The sequence below is a fragment of the Mauremys reevesii genome, linkage group 8, assembly GCF_016161935.1.
Source record: "Mauremys reevesii isolate NIE-2019 linkage group 8, ASM1616193v1, whole genome shotgun sequence".
Lineage (NCBI taxonomy): Eukaryota > Metazoa > Chordata > Testudines > Geoemydidae > Mauremys > Mauremys reevesii.
Window position 1 is genome coordinate 43,491,294 of NC_052630.1, and position 21,131 is coordinate 43,512,424.

A 21,131-nucleotide genomic window follows, 5' to 3' on the forward strand; every position below is an offset into this window, starting at 1 on the left:
ACTTTTATTGCAGGCTAATTTACTGACCCCCTACAGTATTACAGGTATGTGTGGCCATTGTGTGCATATGTGGTACACTTTGTGTAATTAATTTTTTTTACCTTTTATAGTGTGGAGTGTAAAACGATTGTAAAATACATATGTGGAGGTGATAAATTGCAGAGCCATGTAAGAGATTTATCACACACCTTTGACCATCACATCTGTCTGCTAGAACTCATTCAAACATTCCAAACCCCCTGAGCAGATTTAAATAGGCACCTTTAATAAAAATTCAGCCTGCCAGAAATATCCTCTTCTTCAATACAAAATTTTCTTAGATGACACCAGAACCTGAGCCCTGGTTACAAGATTCAGCACTTGACCAGAAACCACTTCTTTATACCTAGTAGTGTTGTGAATTTGGGAATGGATATCTTGAGCCAGCTGAGCAAAGAACAGGATCTTTTCTAAAAGAACAGGATCTTCGTCAAAGCAATTGAGTGCACCATTGAAGATCTTGTTCATGAAGCTGTGTGCAGCTTGTTCAGGATCTCCACAAATGTTACATTTACACATGATGTTGTATGAACAAGCTATGCACGTCTTCAAAATTTGCTTTCTGCAACCCTGAAACCTTTTAAAACGCACACTCTGAAAAACATGTAACAAAGGCTAGACAATAGAAGGAAAGTGCTGTGTTCATTGTACAGTTATACTGGCTTGTCAGAACCTACTGTGCATAGCCAGAGTCTGAACTTCCTAAGGCCTTGGTGTCCTTTGTTCTAAACCCACTATGAAGTAGAGAAAAATCACGGTCTTCATGAAGAAGGAAACCCTATGTTAAACAACCAATGGGACCCCTTGATGATCGACATACAGAAGGAGCGCTTAAAGACGATAAAGTCATTGTGGAGAAACTAAATGGATTCTTTGCTTCAGTCTTCACGGCTGAGGATGTTAGGGAGATTCCCAAACCTGAGCAGTTTTTGTAGGTGACAAATCTGAGGAACTGTCGCAGATTGAATTGTCACTAGAGGAGGTTTTGGAATTAATTGATAAACTCAACATTAACAAGTCACCGGGACCAGATGGCATTCACCCAAGAGTTCTGAAAGAACTCAGATGTGAAGTTGCAGAACTATTAACTAAGGTTTGTAACCTGTCCTTTAAATTGGCTTCTGTACCCAGTGACTGGAAGTTAGCTAATGTAATGCCAATATTTAAAAAGGGCTCTAAAGGTGATCCCGGCAATTACAGACCGGTAAGTCTAACGTCGGTACCAGGCAAATTAGTTGAAACAATAGTTAAGAATAAAATTGTCAGACACATAGAAAAACATAAACTGTTGAGCAATAGTCAACATGGTTCCTGTAAAGGGAAATCGTGTCTTACTAATCTATTAGAGTTCTTTGAAGGGGTTAACAAACATGTGGACAAGGTGGATCCAGTGGACGTAGTGTACTTAGATTTCCAGAAAGCCTTCGACAAGGTCCCTCACCAAAGGCTCTTACGTAAATTAAGCTGTCATGGGATAAAAGGGAAGGTCCTTTCATGGATTGAGAACTGGTTAAAAGACAGGGAACAAAGGGTAGGAATTAATGGTAAATTCTCAGAATGGAGAGGGGTAACTAGTGGTGTTCCCCAAGGGTCAGTCTGAGGACCAATCCTATTCAATTTATTCATAAATGATCTGGAGAAAGGGGTAAACAGTGAGGTGGCAAAGTTTGCAGATGATACTAAACTGCTCAAGATAGTTAAGACCAAAGCAGACTGTGAAGAACTTCAAAAAGATCTCACAAAACTAAGTGATTGGGCAACAAAATGGCAAATGAAATTTAATGTGGATAAATGTAAAGTAATGCACATTGGAAAAAATAACCCCAACTATACATACAATATGATGGGGGCTAATTTAGCTACGAGTCAGGAAAAAGATCTTGGAGTCATCGTGGATAGTTCTCTGAAGATGTCCACGCAGTGTGCAGAGGTGGTCTAAAAAGCAAACATGATGTTAGGAATCATTAAAAAGAGGATAGAGAATAAGACAGAGAATATATTATTGCCCTTATATAAATCAATGGTACGCCTACATCTCGAATACTGCGTACAGATGTGGTCTCCTCATCTCAAAAAAGATATACTGGCAGTAGAAAAGGTTCAGAAAAGGGCAACTAAAATTATTAGGGGTTTGGAGAGGGTCCCATATGAGGAAAGATTAAAGAGGCTAGGACTCTTCAGCTTGGAAAAGAGGAGACTGGGGGGGATATGATAGAGGTATATAAAATCATGAGTGATGTTGAGAAAGTGGATAAGGAAAAGTTATTTACTTATTCCCATAATACAAGAACTAGGGGTCACCAAATGAAATTAATAGGCAGCAGGTTTAAAACAAATAAATGGAAGTTCTTCTTCACGCAGCACACAGTCAACTTGTGGAACTCCTTACCTGAGGAGGTTGTGAAGGCTAGGACTATAACAGTGTTTAAAAGGGAACTGGATAAATTCATGGTGGTTAAGTCCATAAATGACTAATAGCCAGGATGGGTAAGGAATGGTGTCCCTAGCCTCTGTTTGTCAGAGGATGGAGATGGATGGCAGGAGAGAGATCACTTGATCATTGCCTGTTAGGTTCACTCCCTCTGGGGCACCTGGCATTGGCCACTGTCGGTAGACAGGATACTGGGCTAGATGGACCTTTGGTCTGATCTGGTACGGTCGTTCTTGTGTTCTTATGTACAGAAGGAGCGAAGGAGGACTGAAGGCTGCTGTCCAAAAAAGCACTTACTTTGCTGTATTTTAATTGGGATTTTTAGGTGAACCTTGGTCACCAAAGAAGACCCAGTTGCTTTACCTACTTGCTGTGGCAGCTGTGATCATCCTTTTCATCCTGTTGTTGGGTGTACTTGTGGTAAAAAGAAAGCGCAAACATGGCTCCCTCTGGCTTCCGGAGGGCTTTGTTCTACGCCGGGACCCTAGTAACCACAAGCGCAGAGAGCCAGTTGGGGAAGATGCAGTTGGACTGAAGTAAGTCTGTATTGGGTCATTGAACGCCTTTATGCATGCTAGGTTTTTGGGAGCCAACCAAACCACCATGTAATGCATAAATCCCTAATTAAAGGTACTTAAAACTTTGGGGGGTGGGGTAAATTTACACATCAGGCTAAAATTTCTCATGCTTTGTCTCTGTTCATATGTTCAATTGAGATGGTCGTTCATTTGATAACTCATTTAATATTGCAGATGGAAGCCCCAGCCCATGGATAAATTTAAAACAAGATTGCATAAAGCACCAGAAAACCCATTGTAGGTAACAGTCTTGCACTACCCTCTAGGGGATGGACTAGATGTTACCTAACAGGGTTGGTGTCTGACTCTGTGAATTTTAAATCATGAAGTGTAATTGTGCAGAAATAACAAAATGTCTGAACATCACATGTTCTTCATTCACTTTACTTGACTTTCCACTGAATTAACCAAGTGCAGAGCTCTGGATGTTCCCTGCTATCACTGGCTTGTTGAAATAAGTGCAGATAATGGGCCATATTCATCCATGATGAAACTCTATAGAAGTCAAAAGTCAATAAATGGTCCAGTGTGTGTGTTTTAATGAAGGATTAAAGAGGCTGAAAACGTCTCTCTAACTTACTGATACATACCAGGAGTGTGGCTTTGGTCCCCCTCTAGTGGCCAGAAAGGTTTACTGTCTCCAAGCTAATGGACCAGTCCTATAGCTAATGCAGTACAGGCAAGTGCTTTTAGAGCCAGAGGTCTGGGTTCAGTCCTGGCAGATAACCCAGACAGGGGACTTTGCTGCATTTACACATTTATTTCAATGTGGAGCCATGTAAAAAGCTCCAAATTCAGAAACGTGCAAATGAGCATATGTCTGCTGGATATTTGGAGTGCCCGCCTCATGCTCCTGCGTGAACACATTACATGTGCCCATTTACTGAAGCTGCACCTTTTCAGAAAGCAAGGACTTCAGTGCCAGAAATTATCTCAATACCATGTTGGGGTTGAGAATTTACAAGTAAAAGCTAAGGAAGTTCAGAGCGGTGGTTACCAAGGCAGCTGTCACTAGGCTCTCTTGTGTCCACTCTACTGTAGTAGCCACATAGCACATTTCAGTTAAGATTGCCAAACAGTTCACTTCACAATCCTTCAGTTCACAGGGCAGCGTGCTAACTGCACCGTCCCTTCGGTCGCTTCCCTGGCATGCCTAGCCATCTCTGCAGGCCAATCTCTTGAGTACGGGAGCAGTGGCTGCCTTGCATTGGCAGGTGTGCTAGGTGGGAGAAGGCTCCTCACTCATTGGTGCTGGCTACAGAGATTGTTCCTGCCTCTGCTACTTGTGCTGGGGAAAGCTGATTCCTTATGGAGGGCTATGAGTGTTTGCCAGCATTCCAAACCTGCTTGCTTGTGGTTTCCCAGGCAAGAGGGAACACTAATGGTGGGAAGTTCTTTGACCCCAGGGACAGAGAAATGTAGCCATTGGACATGTTTGAAAGAAAGGCTTATCCCTCAGTGTCCAAAACTTTGTGCTGTCAGTTATCAGGCCAGGTAAAACACTTGGCTCTGGTCAAAAGCTACCTCTAAAGCCCAGTGCATCTGAGGCCAAGACACAGGCATTTTCAGGGCTAAAAGCCAGGAGATGTCCAAACATTCCCTCAGGACTGCATGATATCTGATGTTGCTGCCAGATCTCTGGCTACAGCCCACTTGAAATGTTCCTGAATTCTGGTCTTTGTGGTCAGGCAAGGGTTATGAACTTGCCTTTGAAGGCGCAGACCTCTTCACTTCCAAGAAGGTTGAAGTCTTGTAAAAACTGAAAGCTACAAAGTCCATTGCCAGGACTCTGGGCTTCATTTAGCCTGTTTCAGGCAATGTTTGTTTTGATACTTTGAGGCCAGTCACAGTAATCCTATAGGGAGTTAGCTACCGTCAGAGGACACTCCTTGAAGAATACAAAGACCTTCCCCGGCTGCTGTTGGGGTGCACTTTGGCAACAAACTTGAGGGTGCACTGATGGACCCAGAGCCAGTACTGCAGTACTCAGATCCTTTTCCTTTCTCTTCTACCCCAGCTTTGGAGACCATTTGTCCTAGCTGACGAACAGGGTGCCATTTGTTTGGGTTTTGGAGTTTATCACACTGGAGTACTCATGCAGTGTGAAGCCAGGCCAATATCCAACCCTCCTTCCTTTTCTAGGGCTCCCTCATATGGGGAATTTTTGCAAGAGGCAGACATGGCTCTGATGGAAATAGGAGCCGCAGAACTGATGCCAGAGCTTTACAGAGGGACAGGATTTTATTCCTGGGATTTTCTCATCAACAAAAAAAATCATAGCCTAGCCCCTATTCTGGCCTTCTCCAAATGGAATGAATAACTGAGGAAAGTCTCATTCTGCATGGCTTCTCTGTGCACCGTAAACCTTGCTTACAAGCTCCATGTGAGTTTTAGGCCCTCCGCCTTAAAAGTGCTTGCTTTTGCCTCCCAATATGGAAGAACCATGTCAGGTTCTTGGTGGGCAAGAAATGACCAGTGCAAGGTCCTTCCCTGCACACTGGGCATTGACATGGTGTGTGGAAGTGATTGCGATTCATCTGTTGGAGGAGTGTCCATATCTGGGTAAATGGCTCATAAGAGCTCAGTCGGACAGCAGGGTAATTCACACTGCTGCAGGAGACCTGCACCACCTTCAGATCTGAAGTTAAATCTTCTTTCATCCCGTTTTACGCCCTACCCTTCATAAGGGCCACTCTGGATTCCACCAGGTCTCCAGCCTGCTTGCTGAAGGACAGTTTCTGAGATCTCATCCCAGGCTAGATGGCTAAAAGCCTTTAAGTCTCAGGTTCAATGGAAGTTCGTTATGCAAGGCTATGGATGCCACCTTTGCAAGGGTGATTAAATCAGACGTTAAGAGTATTTAAAGTTTATCTAGGACAGTATTTCCCCCTTAGCAGGTCAGGCTCCCTCTGTCCCAGTCATGTTATTCTCCCTACTACCTGCTGGCTGTGGGAGCTGGCTCCCCACCACGTCCATGGTCATCACTGCCACATCCATCTGGGTAGTCTCTGAAGTCTGGCTCCCAGGTACCCCTTTTCAATCGGCCTTCTCCTAAGGGGGTAATATCTTCTTACATAGCCCTCCTCATGGCATCAACAAGAAGCCCTTTGCCTCCTTTTGGCCATGGGCTTCCCATGTTCCTTCCCTTGCTTAGCCACTTCCCAGGGGCCAGTCTTGACCCCAGAGCTGAGGTCCGGACACTCCCTTCGCAGGTGCTCCTGTTGCTCACAGGCCCAACATGCCCATCCCTTCCCTGTTCTCCCCACAGGTGGGGCTCTCTAGCCTCTGTTTGTCAGAGGGTGGAGATGGATGGCAGGAGAGAGATCACTTGATCATTGCCTGTTAGGTTCACTCCCTCTGGGGCACGTGGCATTGGCCACTGTCAGTACTGGGCTAGATGGACCTTTGGTCTGACCCAGTACAGCCGTTCTTATGTTCTCCTGGGCTCTACCTTCCTCCTGTTCTCTGGGTGAGGTTCCTGTCACCTATCCCTGTAGGGGCACTGTGCCTTCCAATGTCCTTGTTGCCCACAGGCATAGCATCCTCCCAGGCTCCTGTTCCAGGTGCCTCTCGTTCCCTCTTGCTCTCTGCAATTTCTGTGGACTGCCTTTCGCAGCAACTTGAATAGGTTCAGCTGCTGCTCTGCTAGTCAGGTCATATAGGCCTCTAGGTACTCTTGTGCCTCCCATTGTCTCTCTTGGGTTTCCAATACCTGGAGCAGCAGGACCTGAAGCTGCCTTGGCTGCTTGTCGGCCCCTTTTCTCAGGGGCACTGACTTTGAAGTCCAGTCTGGGAGGGTATATAAGCCCTCAGCAAAACATGCTTCCACATACTGTGTTTCCACTGTCTCTCAGATAGTCTCTGCAATCTCTGTGACAGGCAATTGTCCTTGCAGTCTCTATCCTTCCCTTATATCAGGGGTGACTGTGTGCCCACATTCTCCACCATGTGTGACAGGGTGTGACTCACCAGTCTGGCACCTCCTGCTGGCTGTCCCAGGGATCAGCACTGCTAGCCAGTGCACCCTCTTCCGGTGATACCTCACCCACTGTCACTTCTGCTCCTGGACCCATGTTGCTCCAAGGACCACAGCGTCCTCTTCAGGACACAGCCCTCCGGTTGTGCCACACACTGTGCTCCCCCTTCTGGGGGACAGTACCGCAGTTTGACTGTCCAGTCACTTCCTCAATGGCGAGTGTGGGGGGGGGGGACGGGACCCACTACTCCAAGTCCCGACCCAGGGGCCCTGTAGATGGCAGCCACATGCTGCGTCCCCTCCAACCTCTCAGTCTACTTCCCTGGGCCACTTCCCCACAGCCCCAGCCCTATCTCCGCCCTTATCTCTGGGCCTCAGCATGCCAGCAGTCAGCTGGGAGCTTGCTCTCACTCCCCTTATCCTGCCCAGCACTGCTCTGTCCAAGATGCTAGCTTTTTTTCCTCTTGCAAGGCAGCCAGTCCTCCCTCCTTGAGCTCCAGGGGGCAACTGAATCTTCTCTGCCCTGCAGCTCTTCTTATATGGGCCTGCCCAGTCCTGATTGGCTGCTTTCCGCGCAGTCCCTCTCCTATTGGCTGCTTTCCGCGCAACCTCCCTAGGGCTCCGTTAAACACTTACCAGCCAGTGTGGGGCAGACGCCCCATCACACATATACACAACAAGTTAAACTTAGAGTGTTAGTGATTTCGCTCTCACTTTGTCAGTCTGCAATGTGACATGTGTTCTTCCATTATTTAGGAATCTGTCAGTTCAAGCTACAGAGGGTAATTTGACTGACTGCAGTCTCAGTGAACACTGGACCAGCAGTGGAGGACCTCTGCCTAAGAGAGCAAAGGTAAGAGGTGCTAGGCATTGAACACTGCCTTCAAACCACTAAGACTCTTCTTGTTCTACCTGGGATAAGGTTTGGTACTTCTGTAACTCCCCAAAATACCCCCTAATCCTGAACGTCTAAAAACCTTCTAAAAGTTAAGACTGTCCAAATCGCAAATATTAAATTCAGGGCAACCGCTCCAGTGCAGAACAGGAACAAAGTCACTTCATGCCAGAGCCCCTCCCCATACAGACCTCCAGACTGTAAAGGAGGAAAGAGAAGCTTTGCCAATGCTAACCTCTTTGTAAATCCAGGTCAGTTCTTGCACAGTGGGAAGTTCAACTTCAAGAATGCCACGCTGAGTAAATGGAGACACTTGTTTTAAAAACCAGTTTTGAAAGTGTCTGCTGCTATTTGACTTGTTTTTGAAGTGAACTTTTATTTTCCCTGTGCAGCCTGAAGACCAAGCTTTGCTGTCAGACGGAGAGGAGCAGGTAGATCAGCGCCAGTGGACACAGCAACACCTAGAGGCAGCTGACATCTGTGGGACCCCATCTCTAGCCCTTACACCACCGCAGGAGGATCAGGAAGTGGATGGGCTGGATGTCAATGTCAGAGGGCCAGGTCAGTACACTGTGTCTGAGGTAAACTGTAGCACTCTATACAACTCCCAACATTAGAACAATTGCACCTAAAACAGTGAGAACTTGTAGTCCTGATGCAGAGTAAATATGCAGAACATGCAGAGACACCAGCAAAATTACACAATGTTTGACCAAGAGCTTAGGCGAGAGAGAGAGAGAGACCTACCATGCAGTCTAGAAAAAAGACTCTGGAGAGACAGACTCGTGGTCTGCACTGCTTGGAGGATAGCGTGAAATACAGGAAGGGAATTCACAGTATCAGAAAATGGTAGGACAACAAACAATAAATACAGACAGTCTAGGAAGTCCGTTAAGGCAATAAAACTCCCAGAGGTGGTGGTCAAGGTACCATCACAGCAGAGATGAAGGATGATTTGCTGTACTGGAAATAACCAAGAGCAATGGCAGTGGAACCCTTTTAATAGTGGGGGTGCTGAAAGCCAGCCCTCTTGCCCCTGTCCGCACCCACCCCCAGCTGGGGCCAGGAGGAGTGCTGTGTCTCCAGGAGTGGAGAACCTGGACAAGGGGTACAGCTGAGGGCGGGCACAGGGCCAGTAGCAGAGCCCCAGCCGTGGAGCCAGCAGCCGGGACCCCAGGAGCAGAGCCCCGGGAATGGGGAGCCAGGTGCACGGAGCCAGGGAGCGGGGCCAGCACCCCAAGAGCAGAGCCCTAGGAGTGGGGCCTCAGGCACAGGGACAGCGGCTGGGAAGCGGGGCTAGCAGCCGGGACCCAAGCCCCGGGGCTGGGAGTGGAGGCCTGGGTGGGTGGCCACTGGCCCTACGGTAACACCTGGGGATGCTGCAGCAAGCCCCCCCCCCCCAATTCCTGCGCCTATTCCCAAGAGCTCATCTAATCTGGTAGCGGTGTTACTGCACTGATCTGTGCCAGCAGTTGCAGAGAGGCAATTGAGCAGGGTTATACTCCACAAGAGCGTGTAGTCTGCATAGAAGTGGCGGGGGGCGAGGGAGGATTTCCTTCTGACATTAGAAAATGAGTTTATACCATTAATCTGCACAAACAAGAAGACGTGTACTTAACAAGCAGCCTTGGTCAGCTGTGTGTATATGACATTCTGCTGTCTCCTAGGGACAGAGGAATAATATTACAGCAGATACTATAGTGGTCTTATGTTCTCTGATACGTCCTCACCTTGAGTACCAAGATCAGTTTTGGTCACCATAACTCAGCCCTTGTGACTTTCATCTTTTCTGTTACTGGCAGTCTCCTAACTAGAGCATCAAGCGATCACCTAAGTTTAGGAAGAAACTTTCCCCTTATGCTCTAGTATTTCCCAGTTGACTAGATGCATTGAGAGTGTTCTGCTGGCCTTTGAAGTGGTTAGTTGAAGCTCTCTCATCAGCTTGCATGACCCTGTGTGATTTGTTCTATGCAGAAGTGATTCCTGGGAGCAAGAGAATTGGCTGTGACTTTTATCCTGGCTAGTACAGCAGTAAAGATGATTTTCATTCATATACTGTAATATCTGAGGCATGTTCTGGGATGTTCTTACTCTGGGCCTGGTCCAGTTCTCATCCAAATGTGTGGGAGTCTTTCCATCGATTTTAATGATTATTGGATCCCCCTTCTTTTATTGCTGTTGTAACATCATCATATTTGCTTTCTGACCCCTGTGATAGCTACTAAGTGGGAAATAGTTATGAGCAGGAAAGTTTTCTTGATAAGTATGGGGCCTAAACAATCAGCTTCTGCAGGCTCTAAGCTTTCATTTGAACTAAGTTCCTAGCCCAATGGTTGGGAAGAAAGCCTTCCAAATGTGAACAGTGTAACACAGTGCGAACAGGTAAAATGGAGCTGCATGCGCTGACGTGGAAGGAAGGGATTGTCACTGGCCCAGTGCAAGTGCACAAAGGGAGAGGATATATGGCACTGGGAACAGGCACAATCTGCTTTTCTTTGCTGTTATGCAGGTGTTACCATTCAAACTTCTCTTCTGTTGCAGATGGGTGTACCCCACTCATGTTGGCATCTCTCCGTGTGGGCAGCTCCGAGATTAGTGACGAAGATGAAGAAATGGAAGATTCTTCAGCAAATATAATAACAGACTTGATTTATCAAGGTGCCAACCTGCAGGCCCAAACGGACCGTACTGGGGAGATGGCACTGCACTTAGCAGCCCGCTATTCAAGAGCAGATGCGGCAAAACGCTTACTAGATGCTGGTGCTGATGCTAATGCACGAGACAACATGGGCCGGTCTCCCCTTCATGCAGCCGTGGCAGCTGATGCACAGGGTGTCTTCCAGGTAAACCATTTAGGGAATCCCTTTTAGGACACTGGCTGAGATAGTGGTGTTAGGCAACTGCAATGCATGGCATCATCTGCCTGCCCACCCAGAAGGATGTATCTGGGCATGTACTGTGTCCTTGGCTATCCTGCTCTTAGACTGTGAGCAATGCATTGGCCCAAGGGTAAAGGATGAAGGTTCTTTGTAGGCCTAGTTTCTTCCGATATTAGTAACTCAAAAGATTCCATACACACACACACACACTATATTGCATGTAGTTATTCAGTTTTCACTTGCTTTTTTGTTAATATCTTGCATATTCTGAGTCCTCAAATTTCAATCCTGATATTGCTACATGAATACAAAATTTCTCTGAAGTTTCTTGTTAATTCTCAGTCTTGTTTCTTAATGGAATTGAAAAATCACTCTTCCCCTGTGCTTCAGATCCTGATCCGTAACAGAGTGACGGACCTGGATGTGCGGATGAATGATGGCACAACCCCACTAATTCTGGCTGCCCGACTGGCTGTGGAAGGAATGGTGGCCGAGCTGATCAACTGCCAGGCTGATGTCAATGCAGTGGATGATCATGGTATTGCGGGGATTGTGGGTTGAGGGCTTCTGTGTTCAGCTCCATTTCTCAGGGTGTAGAATGGGAATGAGGAGCTAAAACCTGCACTGTAGCATGAGCTATTAATAACACTGGAGCTAGCAGAATAAATAGGGTAGAGGGTATCCTATATGGGTGGGTTCTGCGGTGATTAAGTGTAGCACACTGCAGAATGACTGGCCATCATAGGGTGGGTTCTTTGGAGATGCCTGAAATGTATGGAGGAGAGTTGGGGGGACACAGTGGTGAGGGTTGTGCTGAGACTTTCTGCAGCATCTCACAAGCGTACAGAACATGAGACTCCTGGAGAGGCTGTCCCATTGCATGTAGTGAGATGGAGTCTCGTGGGAGGTTGGGCTGAGACTTTCTGCAACGTGCCTTGCGGTTCTGGGTGTCATGGAGGGAGCCTGCCAGGACTTTCTGCGGCTTTGTGGGGACAGATGGGTGTATCACAGGTGGTCATACCAAGATGTAGCTCATCAAGGAGGCTGCAGGGCTGACTACTGTACTGGAAAGAGTTGTAGGTTGCCAGGCTTGGCAGTTCTCTGGGGATGCTGTATTACACCTCTCCCACTTTGCTCGTTGGTTTGTTGTTGAAGGGACTGAATTTCCCCACAGGTAAATCTGCCCTTCACTGGGCTGCTGCTGTTAACAATGTGGAGGCAACATTAGTGCTGCTGAAAAACGGAGCCAACAGAGACATGCAGGACAACAAGGTACAGTTTGTGTATGCTCAATAGGGCTGTCCCTTCACACATGGTCTGCACTGCTGGCCACTCAGCCCTGTCTCTCTCCCACTAGCTCCATGCTTTGCAGTTGGGCCGTTGCTGTTGGAAATGATCTAGGCCAAGATTTTTCAAAACTGGGTACTTGAAGTGAGGCTTCTAAATCTACACTTAGGGAATTAAGTGACCTGACTCTTCAGAAGTGCCAGGTACCCAGCAGCTCCTATTGACCTCAAGTCCCACTTCTCACTTCCTCTTAGCCATGGCTCAGATTGGTTCACAGGTGAACCTAAGTCTCCTACATTCCAGTCAAGTGTCTAACTACAGGCCGTTCTTTCAGCTGAGGGCTCAGTTCTTTCCCATACAAGCCTTTGCTGATTGTATTCTTGTTTGGTTCCCTTCCCACTCCCCCATTTCCAACACAGGGAGTTTATTTCTCCTGTAGTTCACTGAGCAGTCCCTTCTAAAGCCGTATTGGCTAGTTTCTGTCCCTTGGATTCTCTCTCAGTGGAATTGTAGTGAATTTTGTGTGTGGCGTATTCCAGCTCTGTTCCACACTCACAGATTGCAGTTCCTCCTGTTGCCCCTTGCTCAGTCAACATTGTTTCCCCTAGATCCACAATAACCACAAAACTGTTGAGATGTCTCCTCTTTGTGCTTTCAGGAGGAGACACCGCTGTTCCTGGCTGCGCGGGAAGGGAGTTTTGAAGCAGCTAAAATCCTGTTGGACCATTTTGCCAATCGAGACATCACAGACCACATGGATCGCCTCCCCCGAGATGTGGCACAGGACCGGATGCACCATGACATTGTGCACCTTCTGAATGAGTACAACCTGACCCATAGCCCTTCTGGGCACCCTGGCACCATGCTAAGCTCAGCCCTCTCACCAGTGATCTGTGGCCCAAATAGGTCCTTCCTCAATTTGAAACATGCTTCCTTAAGCAAGAAGCCAAGAAAACCAAGTGCCAAGGGCCTGGTGCCCACAAATCTCTCCAAGGATGCAAAGAGGAAGGGGAAGAAATCTGTGAGTGAAAGCAAGGGGCAGTTTTCTGAGAGCTCAGTGACCCTCTCACCAGTTGATTCCCTGGAATCCCCACATGCTTTTGTATCTGAACCAATATCGTCTCCAGTGATGCCATCACCAGGGGTTTTACCTTCGTCCCCACACACACAGCACACTGCCGCATCAGTACAGGCTGCTCACACCATGTCCTTCTCCAACCTCCATGAGCTGCAGCCCCTGGGATGTGGATCCAGCACTGTGCTTCCTTCTGTCAGCCAGCTGCTTTCACAGCACAGAATCACCCCTCCAAACTGTGGGCTCGATCGGCTCAGGCCAGTTAACATTTCTGCTGAATGGATGAGTCGTATGGAAATGAATGAATCCCAGTATAATGAGATGTTTGGCATGGTCCCCCAGGTAGTGCATTCTCACCCCAGCGTGCCTCAGCAGAGTGGCATGATTCAAACCGATGTGAAGCACGGCGGAGTCTCCAGAGTGTCACTGCCACCTATTATGACTTTCCAGCTGGTTCCCAAAGGTGGCATAAACCAGCAGGCAATGCCTCAGCAGGCACAGGCAAACTGTGCTCAGAATATAGCTGGTCCTCTTAGTTCCATGTACCAGGTACCAGACCTAGCTCAGTTGCCAAGTGCCTCCTTTCCCATCGCAGTGATCCCTCAGCAGGATGGACAAGTAGCTCACACAAACCTCCCAGCTTATCACCAGTTTCAGAGCTCAGTGGGAAAGTACCCCACTCCGCCATCTCAGCACAGCTACTCCTCCTCTGCCACAGAGAGGACTCCCAGCCATACCAGGCACTTGCCAGGGGAGCACCCATATCTGACTCCATCACCTGAGTCGCCTGATCAGTGGTCAAGCTCGTCCCCACACTCTGCCTCAGATTGGTCTGATGTGGCCACCAGCCCCAGCCTCGGCAGCAACCAGCGAGGGCCTGCAGCACATATGTCAGAGCAGCAGCGGAGCAACATGCAGGTTTATGCCTAAAAGGTTCTAATGGCTGCTGAAGCTGAGCTGGCTGCAGTTCTCATGATAGTCACCCAGGATGGAAATGAAGAACCATTTTAGTGTTCAAAAGTCTGAATGCACCCACCCACCATCCGCTGTGATTGCTGTAGGTTTTACGCTTCCCGAATCAAAGAAGCTGGGGATGGGGAAGACCTGTTGGGCCACCTCTAGCCAGTTCCCCAGGCACTGTTTGTATACATAGTGTGTATTACTCTCTATATGAGATTCTCTAGACTTTGTCCAGTCTGCTTTTAAACTTATTCCGCCACTTTCTTTGAGAGACTCTTGCTCAGCTTAATGCTTCTTCTGGTTAGAGCTTTCTCATATTCAGCCTCAAATAACAGTAATTTTACCCTCTTGCTCTTCTGACACTCTCTTGTTACCATTCCAAATGCCTCCCTTTCCCCCACAGTTACTGGTCCTGCCTGTGATCTCAGCTATCACCCTCCCATGGCTCTCCTAGACCAATGTCCTGAACTCCCCCTGCCCGTTAACCAAAACGCTCCCATAGACATGAGGACAACTGTCTAGAGCCACCTCCCCCGCACTGCCTAGCTCTTCCCTAACGCAGTGCCCAGGCCCTCCTGAACCCTCGCCTACCTGAGTGCATATACAGTGGTGGCTCTTCCAGCTCCCAGCCCCCGAATTATCCTCAGACAAGTCTACATGGCACTCTCCTCCTCAGAATACCTGGTCAGACGTCTACCTCACCACCTACCCCCCAAGCTCCTGTCTTCCACAGACAGGTCAGACCCCTCCTTCACACTACTCTGCAGTGAATGCCAGGCTCAGGGCTGGCCCACCGAGGCACCTTGTCTCGAAGAGGAGACTGCCTGGAAAAGAAGCAGTAGTTTAGGAAAACCCTCAGATTAAGCATAAGGAAGTTTCCTGATCTCACACCACAAATTCCTGATCCCATTACACAGTACCACAGCTAAGAGTCAAATGTGTTTGACACTGGTGCTCTCAAGTCATGCAGGTTGGGTGTTGTGTCTCTCTGTGCTGTATCATGATGTGGCTATGTTGTAATCATGTATATGCAGCATTTTTGTCCTTTTGTACCATTCACCTGTGTTTAATGTGACCCTCAACCCTGGGGATAGGGCATAATTGCCCCTTTTATGCCCTTTGGAGGTGATCGGAACAGCCTAATACAGTGCTGTCCACTAGAAGGCAAGAATGCTAGAGTCTTCTTCCTAGCCTTTAGTTAGTTGCACCTCATCTAAAATTGGCAGTTGGTTAAGTTGGAGACCAAATAGTTCAGAAACCATCATCTGAAACATCTGAGCAGATGGATTAATTGATTCTGCTCTATGCTTCAGCACATACCAAAACTGCACACTTGTGATGCTGTTCCCCGTATGATCCCACAAGACAAGTAGGAATTATACTGCAGCTTCCTCTAAATTTTTAGTGGGTTTTCAGAACCCAGCTTTCATGGAGCCTTAACTGGACAATAGAGCTGCCTCTCCTCTTGTCCAGATCTCTGCACTGCCCTGTGAGAACACTTCCCTGAAGGGCTCTGGACAAGTCAAGGATAGAAGTGTAAATTCCTAGAAGTTGCATTAATTCTACCTCTCCAGGCGATCCCTGCAAATGAACATTCCAAGGACATTTTTGAGTACTATTTTGCTGCCAACAAAAGACAGGGAGTCTGCTCCTCTCTGAGCAGCAGTTACTGCACATTTTACCAGGTCCAGTGTTTTGAGTGATACTTTTATCCTAGCAAAGTTAGGAGCACAATGCATTTTCTTTTGATTTTTGACTCAAAGGTACATGAAGGCAGGGCCTTGCCAGGAATCATTCCATGGGCCACCTTTCTGGGCTGAAGTTGTTGATTGTTTTGTTTGTTGCTTTCTGATGCACACAGCCTTTCTTCCCTGCCCACACTGAGGTGTGTACTGTGAAAGAGATACAGCTCAGCCTTTTGGGGCTTGGGACTGAAATAATCAAGGATTGCTTAAATACATGCCAAAGAAACCAAGGGCTTTTGCTTTTTAGCCCTAAATAACCCCAAGTGCCTTTTATCTTTGGCAGCCATTGCAAGGCAGGTATGTTCTTTGCATCTGGTGTGTTTGAACAATGTCCCTTTCTGCCTCTTTTATACTTCTGGTAAAGCTGAGATCTTCTTAAGGTGGTATTTTATCTCGTAAGCAGTAACCATTCACACAGCAGCATTTTCCTACAGTAATAACAGGAAAATATGTGCTTATTTTTACATTTTTTAAAAAAGTCTATTATGAAAATAATTGCTACAAAATGTATAAGCATTTTTTATCCCCAAAATAAAGAGTATACGTCCAGTGTCTACACACCGGTGTTTTCACTTGTGGCCATAGCTGCGAGCTGCCACTCTGTCTGAACTTATACATGGTCTCGCTTGGCCAATTCTGCATGGTGTCCCCTGCACCTCCATCTCAGGCCAGGGCACAGAGAGCCCACACATTATTCAGTGTTCACCCCTCCCCTGATGAAACCCTTATCCCCTCCTAAGGGGAAGGAAATCTCCAAGGTTCCAGTCAGACTTATCCCAGACTGGTGTTGGGAAGGGCACCACCACCACTGCACAACAGGCCCTGGGGCCAGTACCCAAATCCCACAGATCCCCAGCCAGGGATTGGCAGGAAACTAGGCCCATCCATTCCTAACCACCCTGGTGTCAGCTGCACTCGGGATCCCCCTTAAAAAAGGGCTTCTGTCCTGGATGGGGTGTCCCGTGACGCTTCTCAGGGGCATCCAGGGTTGTGAGGCACCACACCACCACCTGCCCTTGGCATGAGGGCATCCTGTCTGTGCCTACTGTGAATCAGCTCCCTGAGAAAGCCGGCCTCTAGCAGCACAAGCACTGCCTGCCAGGCCTCTGCAGGCCTTGCTCTCTGTACAGGTTAGTAATAGGTACACGCCATCCCCAAGCATCCCTCTGCAGTGCCCAGCCCCTGAATCACTGAACACTCACAGAGCTCTGATTCTCTCCTCCCAAAGGAACAGCACACACCAGCTTACTCAGGATCCCCCCTCCCCCCATATATATAGTGAAAACAAGAATCAGTTTATCAACTGAGAGCCAAGCGATAGTGGGTAAAAATATTGGAAACAAATGGTTACATATAAAACAAGATTATAATATGCTTTCTAGAGCCTGAACATAACTCTCAAGACATGCCTGTCTCCGGCGGGATCGTTTACCCCAACTCCTTTTCCCAGCATTTTCAACCAGGATGGCCAAGATCTCCCTTTCATAAGATTAAGCTCACTGGCAGCCTGTCTTTGCAGAAAGGAAGGATGCCAAAGTGTGTCTCAATACACTCAGATATACCAGACTTTTGAGCTTCACCTTCAAAAAGGGTACCCTCCACCATTGTTTACCTCTTCCTGCCAGCTCTTCATTAGCATTAACTCAGTATGCTAATAGACTTCTTGTAAGACACAATAGTGCACAGGGGAGGTAAGTGTCTCCCATCTCCTGTCTGGAGAAGTTTGTCACTGGGCCACACTACCTTTGAGTGACGCGCTTTTCATTACAAGGCCTCGAGACCATAGCTTTCAGTGTATATCCATAGCTCCCATTTTCCAGCCATACATCTTGCAATGATTACGATGATCAGTGTGACACAGACTTTCATTATCAGAGGGGTAGCCGTGTTAGTCTGGTTCTGTAGAAGCAGCAAAGAATCCTGTGGCACCTTATAGACTAACAGACGTTTTGCAGCATGAGCTTTCGTGGGTGAATACCCACTTCTTCGGATGCAAGTAGTGGAAATTTCCAGGGGCAGGTTTATATATGCAAGCAAGAAGCAAGCTAGAGATAACGAGGTAAGTTCATTAGATACCTTACATGGTATTCTTTTGAGGAACCCAGAGGGTCTGTGTACCCCATGCTCTCTGCCAATTGGCATCCAGAGGTCCTTGGGTCATACCTTCCCATGTTGTAATACCTTTCACCCAGGTAGCTGTGGTAGTGTTCTTATTTGCATTACTATAGAGCGTAGGAGCCCTAGTCACAGACCAGGAGCCCATTGTGCTAGGTGCTGTACAAACAGATGAAAAAGACTGTGGGGATGGTGAGGAGATTATGTGCATCCACCAGCCAGCCCAGTTCGATTTTCACGAGGGAAAATGTAGTGTAGAAGGGACTACATGCATGGATGTAGGAGGTACATCTGGGCCCATAATGCTTTCCTCTTTAAACAGCTCCTTCCAGTTGAGAATATCAAAGTATCTCATCCCCAGGTGAGAGAGGCAAGAATGATCATTCCCACCTTATAGGTGAGGAAACAGGCGAACTAACTTGCCCTGGTTCAGAAGAAGCCTGTGGCAGAGAGGATAGTGCAGGAGAAGCTTGATCTCACCAACAACCAGTTATATGAAGAAGTTATCCCTGGGGGGTGGGAGCAATCACATAACAAAAGTGAAGTCGATGAGAAGCAAGCCAATGTTCCTTTGCATTTTGGTGCCTCAGTGCATTGCAAGTCGCTCTGCAGTGGTTTGGAGAACAGGAAGAAAGCGATGCAGTGCACTGTTCTGCAACTTACACAACATAACTACTGTTTTGAGATGTTGGATTTTATGAATTTTTCAATTTTATTAATTCCTCAATCAGTTTATAAAATAGGGGTTCTGTGAGTCCAGTGATGCTCATGCCTGTGCCATAACCAGCAGGCCATCTGCCTCCTACTGTACCATCTTGTTCACCTCTGGGATCATGTTTTATCCTGGTGTGTCTTGTGCTCTTCAAAAACATTTGTGTTCTTTTTCCATTCAAGAGCAAGTAAGCTGAAGTGAAGACCAGAAAACTGAAGGATGTATTGATATTCAAAGCCTGGTTTTGCCAGCCTTACTCCTGTTGGGTAGTGCCTTATCCTGCGTAGAATCATTGATATTGATGAGTCTACTCGTATTAGTTGCTACTATTGTATTAATTTAGATGGACTATCTGGGCCAAAGGTGTTAACATAATCCAGTCACCGTCCAACATTAAACAGCTTTAAACAAGGTTTGGGGCTTTTTATACACAGATCTCAGCATGCTCAGTACCGTGGCAAACACACCATTACAAATCCTTTTATTAAAGATACAGAAAGGAAGAGAAAAGAGCTAAAGCATTTCAAATGTAAAGGATTAAATAAGGCTTTCATTTTAACAGCATCCCTTGTTCCCTTCAGCTTGATCAGAGCTTTTAGAAGGGGAAAACACCCTTGTTTGACAGTCTTTTAGATGGTATCGAAGGTGGTAATAACTGTCCTTTTTGGCGACAAGAGAAGACATTCGTTACAATGGGCTGGAGCAGTGGCAAGGCTGATTCCCCGTTCTGGCACTTCAAGTGCAGAAGGTGGGGGCCCGCAAGGATTCTAAAAATAAATTCTGGCCACTCCAGGCTGGTATTAAACTCCCAAGGTTACAGCTTCTCTCTGACTTTGGATGGGTAGATGCTGCCACCTCCCAAGTGCGCAAAAAACACCAACAAAAAACAACTTTTTTGAGAACCCAGGAAGGAGCACTTAGGAATTCCTTCCTGTGGTGTACCCTCAAGCCCTCAAGAAAACAAAGAAAATCAGCTGTTGCCACCAGCTAATTAAACAGCATATGCACAAAACCTCTTAGGACACCAAAAATCCAATCCTGTTCTTAAAAAAGGTAAATTTTATTAAAAACAGAAAGAAAGAAAGAAAGAAAATACATCTGCAACTTAGGCTCTTTCTAGATTTAAAAAACCCACTTACCAAAAAAAAAAGAATAACCTTCTTGAGGTCCAGCTTAAAGATTACAAGCCAAATAAAAGCATTTGGGGTTAGCATAGAGGAGTCCACAAGCCAATAAGAAATAAACTGAAATAAACCTAATCATGTCTTTCTAGACACTTTTTGATTTGTTTACATATCTGGGGTTTCAAATGAGGAGTTTTAGGTATGATCTGATGATTCCCTTACCTGACAAAAAAGCTTTTTACAGCATAGTCTCAGCCCTGTCGCTGCTCTGTCCTCTCTCTCCGGAAAACAATAACAGACAGACAAAGGGAAAGTGTTTTTTTTTTTCCAATTTTAAAAAGTTCTAGCTCTCCCATTGGCTTTTTGGTCAGGTGCCCACTCATTTCCCTTGACCTATGCATGCAGTCAGACTTTTTAACCCTTTACAGGTAAAGCAAGTAGAGAACAGCTATCAAGAGGGATTCTATAGCTAACTGGCTGGCTGGCTGGGTGTCCACAAAGGGAGCTACCTCCCCTCTCATTTATCACAGAGCAGTCATTGGTGGCAGGGGTGGCATGTTTGTAGAAGGGAGGGAGTTTGGGGATGGGAGGGGTGCAGAGGGATGGGGTGCAGGGGTGAGGGCTGTGGGATGTAGCTGCAGATGAGGGGTTTGGAGTGTGGGAGGGGCTCAGGGAGAGAGTAAGGGTGTAGGGGGTAAGGGCTCTGGGGCTGGCAATGGGGGGTTTGGGGTGTGGGAAGGGCTCAGGGCGAGAGTAGGAGTGCGGGGGGATGAGGGCTCTGGCTGGGACTGGGGTTAAGGTGTTTGGGGTGCTGGAGGGGCTCAGGGCTAGGGTAGAGGGTTGAGGGTGCAGTGGGGGGTGAAAGCTCTGACTGGGAGTGTGGGCTCTGGGGTGGAGCAGGGCTGGGGATGAGGTTGGGGTGCAGGCAGGCTGCTCCGGGACAGGGGCCAGAGAGGAGGACTGCCCCCAGCCCTTTCCCTGCTGGCAGTCGTGAGCTCTGGGGGAGGAGCCCCCCTTTCCCACCCCCCCAGCAGCACACTCACCCCCACCACTGTCACTGCATGTGCTCTTAGGGACATTCTCAGGTCCAGGAATCACCCTCGCTTCCCCCGCGGTGGGTGCCAGGGGGTGCTGTGTGCACCTCCTCCCCAGCTGTTGCCCCAACTGTAGCTTCACTGGGGGTGAGGGATGGGGCTGCCTCCTTGCCCAGCATGGGGCAGGAGCAGTGACTGTGGGCAGGGGGTTGGAGGCTGTGCTGCTGGAGGGTCCTGCCGGAAAAGGGAAGGGTCTGAGGGGGAAGGGCAGGCTCAGAGTC

The 21,131-nt window shown here is 47.5% G+C and overlaps 1 protein-coding gene across 1 annotated transcript in view; it reads left to right on the plus strand.

The window, feature by feature from the left end:
• Positions 1–16,076, plus strand: part of NOTCH2 (notch receptor 2) — a 152,021-nt gene extending 135,945 nt beyond the window's left edge. Inside the window, exons 27-33 of the mRNA XM_039486397.1 lie at positions 2,796–3,006; positions 7,781–7,877; positions 8,312–8,480; positions 10,461–10,762; positions 11,189–11,336; positions 11,973–12,070; positions 12,744–16,076. Coding sequence (XP_039342331.1) covers positions 2,796–3,006; positions 7,781–7,877; positions 8,312–8,480; positions 10,461–10,762; positions 11,189–11,336; positions 11,973–12,070; positions 12,744–14,090 — 2,372 coding nt within the window. The 3' untranslated portion in view covers positions 14,091–16,076. The remainder of the gene's footprint in view (positions 1–2,795; positions 3,007–7,780; positions 7,878–8,311; positions 8,481–10,460; positions 10,763–11,188; positions 11,337–11,972; positions 12,071–12,743) is intronic.
• The last annotated feature ends 5,055 nt before the right edge of the window (positions 16,077–21,131 follow it).